The 6,762-nt window shown below is 43.3% G+C and overlaps 1 protein-coding gene across 1 annotated transcript; it reads left to right on the forward strand.

The window, feature by feature from the left end:
- Positions 1-520: 520 nt before the first annotated feature.
- On the forward strand, positions 521-5,636 carry PCOAH_00015500 (Cytoadherence linked asexual protein (Clag); the record flags this gene model as incomplete). Its single annotated transcript, XM_020058359.1, has 9 exons — positions 521-1,295; positions 1,402-2,010; positions 2,129-2,182; positions 2,304-2,366; positions 2,503-2,634; positions 2,753-2,938; positions 3,093-3,251; positions 3,438-4,204; positions 4,344-5,636. 9 exons carry the CDS (start codon positions 521-523, stop codon positions 5,634-5,636), a joined length of 4,038 nt encoding a protein of 1,345 aa, XP_019914223.1.
- Positions 5,637-6,762: the final 1,126 nt, after the last annotated feature.

The raw sequence follows: 6,762 nt of genomic DNA on the forward strand, positions 1-6,762 counted from the left end.
AGAAAACGCAAAAAAAAGAAGAAAAAGGAAAAAACGAAAGAGCGAAATAACAAAGTAACGAATAAAAAAACGAAAACGATTAAACGAACGGGCGAACCAGCAACCCAGGCCAGAAAAGACAAACGCAAATAAGACAACTCAAACTGCGGAATAGCCAAGGACGCCCCCACCCCCCCCGTTTTCTCTCCAGAGGAACACTCCGTGACGCTGCAGTGCCAGAAAACCTACATGCGCGCTCTAAAGAGACTGAAAAATGTGAGTGGAACCGAATACACCCTGTCGATCGTTTTATGCTCACATGTGAATTCATGTGAGTGTTGCACGTGTTCCTTTACCCTCCCGTTCCTCCACTTGCCTCCGTTTGTTCATCACGCGTACGCTAACCTGCACAGCATTGCAACATCCTTGCAACATCTTTGCAAGCGCTTCGCAACAACCTTGCACACACGCTCCCTTCCCCCCCCGCAGCGTCGAGTGAATGCATACACCACAAAAAGGAAGAAACTAATCTTGCAGTAAAATGAAATTTTGGTTTTTCCAACAAACCATATTCTATATTGCCATCACCCTCGTGAGAAAGATAGCTTGTTCCTACAAAAATGAAAACATAGAAGAGTTGAAAAAAATCATAAACAATGCGGAACTGTACACTAACCTGGAGAAGCTGGAGAATATGATTCTGCAGACGCTGGAACAAGATACGTTGAAGTTACCCATCCTGAGGCATGATGTTCGGAGGTACCTTGATTTGGACAAATTTAAAGTTATCCCATATAAGACAGCAAATCAACATGATCGTGAATACGTTATCCCGACTGCCCAGTCGGAAGCGGAAGACATCATAAAATATGAACATGCGTTAAAAACACAAGTTACCCTCGAATACAAACACGAAATCTCAGATCTGATTAAGAAGAAAATTCTAATTGTAAGGACGCTAAAAATTATTAAAATTATGCAAATTCCTATGAAAGAATATAAAAACAGCTCTAAACTTAGCGAGGCTTTGCTCCAGTTGAATAATATATTCACCAACCAAAATGACCCAAAGAATGATGACGAAGTTGGTACCCGTATGATGAAGAAACGAATTTTTGGAAAAACAGGATTCTCAGGAAAGGGCATCCGAAAGAGGATAGCTCTCTACATGCCGATAGACTTCCAGATGGACATTATCAACTACAACGATTTGCTCTTCACCTACCATCCCAATATTGATCTGATGAAGAAGCTGGATCGCAAGGCCAACTACTTCGACATCGGTATATTCAATTATGTGGGATCGCATTTCATAGGTAAGTATCGCATAGGTGTCTGAAAGGAGAGCTTCCTATCCAACCCCATTTTTACTGCATTCCGGTACGCCCCCACTTTTAATGCCTTCCCCCACGATATTTGCAGCCCTTGGACACTTCATCGTTCTCAAACTGGCCCACAAACACTACAACAAATTCTTCGAAATTGGGAACCTCAAGTTCCACAACTGGCATAGCATCCTCGGGTTCAACCACTCGGACAGATACAAAGTGCTGGATCTCCTCTGTGACGAAAGTAACTCTTACGAAGGAGATAAAAAGAGAAGAGAACTCTACTTAAAAAACAATATATCTTCCACTACAGAAGAATGCACCGTGTTGGAGTTCCTTATCCATCACCTCAATAAATACCAAATGGAGCTATTCACAAATGCTTCCAAGCTGAATTTAAACCTACAAATGTTAATGGAAAATGCTCATATGAAAGATAAATATTTTAGCTTCATGTGCAAAGAGGGTACCGGTAAGCCGTGTTCCATTTATGATGGCCCTAAGTTTAAAGAAGGGGATCAACAGGAAATGCCATTCGTAGACACAGATAACTATACCTTCCAAGCGAACACACTGCTCTCCCCGGTAAAGGACAATCCTTATGACATTTATACAAACTATCTCAACTTTATAAAGTACTATAACGAGTTTAATAGGGACCATATTCTGTACATCCACCTGCTTAACATGATCGGCCTTTATAGTAAGACTTTTCCCACTACCTCACCCTTAGGAGGTGCACCCCAGTTTTGCATGTACTAATTAGTATTTGCTCCTCTCTTGTGCCTCCTTTCATTTTCGTCATTTCTCCCCAACTTCAGATGGAGATATGGGTGCCTATGTCAGCTCTCTCTACCTACCAGGGTATTACAACGGTAAGGCCGTCACCCCACCTTGTTAATTAGACACAAACAAACACCTGTTCATGTGCTTGAATACACGTACGAATTGTGCCCACACACATATACATGCATATATATATATACACCCTCGCAGCGATACAACTGGCTTACGAAGACAACCAAACAATGAAGGAGCTCTCTGATAACCTCGTAAAATGTAAACATGAAGATGAAGACGGGATATCGAACAGCCTATCCCCAGCTGCACGCTCATGATACCACCCTCCCACGCAGGAATCGCATTTCACTGCTGACTCGCTGCTCATATGCTCATTCCACTAAACTCCATACAGGTGTCGAGATGTGCTACAGTAGAACCATGCAGAACAAATCCATTGCCTTCAAAATCAGCTCCCTATTTAAAAACAAAAAGTTCGATTCTTCCAAGTGCAACTTATGTGAAGGAACCCTCTTCTACATTAACAGTGAGTCTACGCGAGAAGTTGCCCCTTGCTGCGGTGTCGTTGGCTGATGCATGGGGAATCGCCCAACGTTTCTGCTTCCCCAACATTGTGCTATTTTTTACCCCGCATCCACATACAGACCAAGTGCAGGACAGCATGTCCATGTTGCAAAAGTACAACGGATACATGACCAAGGTGCTCAAGGTGAACGTTATAAGCCACCTCATTAGGTTTATGAATGTATATGAAGAGTACAACAGTTTCCTAATGCACGATCTGAACTGGTTTACGTTCCTGCTCCTGTTTAGGATGACTACATATAAAGGTAACTGCAGGGGGACACTCATTAAGAGGAAAGCTGTGTGCACTTTGGTACAAGTCGTACCCGCAGCTCCGGCGGGTTACGTGTCACATTGAGCACCCCTTTTTCTCCCCACCTCTGATCATATTCTTTTCATTTCCTTCCACGCACCTGTCAGACATCGGGCAGTACAGCATATCCAACGCCATGTATCTGGACATACAAGATGAAGACACGAGGAAAAAAACCATGGTGACGTACCACTGGTATCCCTCCTACTTGAAGAAGTACATCACGAACCGCACGAGGAAGAACGAGGCAGTGCACCTGCTGAAAGGTAACACGCAGCGAGGGAAACAGTAACATTCTTGGTGCAAGTGCCGAAGCTGAGGGGTAGAAAGGGAGAGAATACCCAGCTGGGTCGCTCCACATACCACCTCAGATCGGTCCTTCACTGACAATATGGACTGCCAATATGGACTCCCAATATTGACTTGCAATGACGCCCCCCTCCCCACTGTAGAACTCGAAAAGATGATAGACAACGACATCATAGAGAAGATGAAGAAGTGCGTCCAGTTCGTAATTCACGTGAACTCCATTCTCCAGATGGACTTCTTCTACTACCTGAACGAAACGCCCCTAGGCATGCAACATCCATTTGGATTAACCATGGAAATCGAAGGGAAATTTACCGAGTGGTTTTCCAACTACATGTACAGTTTCCCCTTAATAAATTACGAAGACCCCAAAGGAAGGTACAACATGCCAAAACAACAAAAAAAGGGACAGTTCGTTGCGCCCAAATATAGTAAATGGACTTTACACTTAAGGAAAGTAATAGAACAATCCTTTATTAACCAGTTTAACCAAAAACACGTGAAGAACCTGTTCAAGCATTTTGGCACATACAACATAAGTAACAAAATTATGCTACTCAGAGATTCATATGAACTGTATATAAAAAATTTTGAAAACATTTACTTCCTTGGAGATATTATGCTTTTGAGAAAATTTTTCGGTGCTACTCCTAGGTCGATTATTTTCAGGCAGAAGATGCACTACTTCCTTCACAACATCTTTGGGAACCCCCTGAACTTTTACAAGTTCGGTCTAATCTATGGGTACACCTTCAACAAGGATTACATGAGAGACGTTGTGGAAGCCTTGCACGTGATTTATCAGATGAACCAAGCCATTTTTACTGAGATGTCCTTCCTCCAGACTGTGCGCTTGCTCTTCAGGAAGATTCAATACAGCTTCTACTCGCACAGGCGGAACGACGACATAGTGAGTCTATATTGCATAGTGTGCACAGTGTGTACAGTGTGCACTGCGGGTGTGATGTCACGTCTGTGCAGCGTGCTAATCAGTCACATGGGTGACCACCACAATCTGCATATTCGCTTATTTACCTCCCCCCCCGCAGAGCATGAACAACATCTTCTTCTTCAGCGTGCGCCCAGACTACTCCAAGCTGTCAAAGGAAGTCAGAGAGGAAGAAATCCACCTATCCATGGCCTCCCGATTTTACGAAAAAACCATGTACACGCTATTCCAAATGATGTTCGTTACACGCATAAGCAAACACATAAACAAGCTAGACAGAAAGTTTGGAAATGCAAGCATGCTAGGCCTGGCAGTGGAAGAGGAACCGGCACTCAAGTTTAAATATGTCTACTATGGTAGTATGTTCGATAGTATGCTAAATGTCTTCTTCCCCATGTTTATAAAAAAGCCTGTCGTTCAGCTCAAGTACGGAAAAACCTTTGTCCTCGCCAACATGTATAAACTTGCATCCGAACTGTTTGCCATTTACAATTTGAACAACTTGAGTACACTCTGCGATTATCAATCCATGACTAGTGCCAATACCTACGTCTTCCATAAGGCGATGAAGTTCCTCGACAAAAAGTTTATTCCCATCGTCGTGGCGGCCTTCTTTATGAAGATCGACATAGAGGCAAAGGAAGCGGCAACAGGAGACGGCTTCTGGAAGACGTACTACACTTCCCGCTTCGAGGGAGCAGGCAAGACGTCGCAACATTTCGCTTACCTGTCCTTATACACCGGTGGAAACATATTCATGCGGAACCATTTGTTCTTCCCGAACCCGCTGGGCCAAGAGCTGTCGAAGCAAACGGAAGGCCTCGTAAATGGTCAACCAAGAGAAAAGCCAGAGACGCATCGAATCAGTGGACTTGTTTTAATGGGAATGGTCCACTCATTGTCAATTACCTTCTTCATTTTTACTCTTCTGAGGTGGTATGCCTTTTACGACAACGTCATCTTCCTAATACGAAGCACTTTCCGTGTTTTCGATAGATTCTACTCCATCCTGGAAAATTACGTGAACGTATTCGTAAAAAGAATGTACAACCGAATTACAGCGGATGTTCTGCTCAAGTCACTCAGACGGGCCTATGACAGAGCCAAGAATGAGGGCTACTATGAGGAGAGTATGATGGCCCGACTTTACGACAAACAATTTTCACTAAAGGAAGAAAGTCATGAATGTTCCGAACCACCTCCCGTCTTAACAGAAGTTGACATAGAGTCTGTTCAGGAAAATAGCGATCTCTTCTACGTAGACAACGAGTCCATGTTTGAAGACCTCGATGACGATGAGCAGTTCTTAAACCAGAGAGATATTATTTTTTATGAGGATAATGTTGACAAGAGGGGTGCTTACAATTTGGTCCCACAAAGGGGTACGAATTAGGGCAGACGAGCGTGTTTATGTGAGCGGTCATTTGAGAGGTCGTTTGAACGGTTGTTTGAGCGACCATTTGAGTGGACACCAGGGGAAGGGCGGCATATCTCCATCGTTCCGCATATAGCATGCGTGGTGGTATGTCCATTCCATCGGAAGACATCCTTTTCTTTTTCGTGCCACCCCTACCCTACCTACCCTTTGGGGCTATCACATCCCGTCATTCAGTGGCGGAAGTTTACCGTCCAGGGATTTTCCCAATTATAATAAAGACAGGCGTCCTTTATTTTTTTTTTTTTATTTTCTCCATGTCTGCTTTTTAATTTAACCCTACGTTGATTGTCCTCTTTTTTCTCCCTGTAGTATATAGACTTTAATTTTTTTTTTTTAAGTTTTATAAAGCTGTTATGAGAAAAGAATTTCATCATTGTTTGTTTGGGGAGGCATCACAGCGGCATATACTCGCTTGTGGGGTTGCACACGTTAATCGCTGTACGCTGCGTACCAATGTGGATTCCCCTCGGTGATGTATCAGAACGATTTGCAATTATTCCGCCATTGTTTCGGTCCCCTCAAGGATTTTGTCTCACCTGTCATTCACTACAACTGTAGTTTTTTCCCCTATTCTAATGTACCCTCTGTGGGGGAAGAGCTTTTCACCTTCCATCACCACGCAGAAGCTTTAATCGGGCAAAAACGCATTATTCCCCACAAAAAGGGAGCACACACTTTTGCGAAATGTTAAATTAAATTTTTTTCTTAAAACTTACAAATGACGCTGTTCATAATAAATGGAACTTTTCCTTTTTTTTTTACATCTCTGCGCGAAAGAAAGGACAACGAGTCCGCTTTTGTTATGCACCATCTGAGAAGGGGCGCAGCCGAAGTTTCTTTGGGGCAGGAAATCATCCATACGTTATCACAATTGTATGCATGTTAAAGTTCATTTTTGGGGTCCTTCTAATTCTTTTCTTTGTAGCCATCCCTGTGCTCTCTACCGCGGACTTGACCTACTCCCCCTTATGGTAGGTTAAGACCGTTGTTATGATGATCCCACCCAAAAAAGGGGAAGAAAAAAAAAAACGGAACTAATGGGCGAACCACCCACCCCAATGCGCCTAAAACGTCCTGCTCG

The sequence above is a fragment of the Plasmodium coatneyi genome, chromosome 7, assembly GCF_001680005.1.
Source record: "Plasmodium coatneyi strain Hackeri chromosome 7, complete sequence".
Classification (NCBI taxonomy): Eukaryota; Apicomplexa; class Aconoidasida; order Haemosporida; family Plasmodiidae; genus Plasmodium; species Plasmodium coatneyi.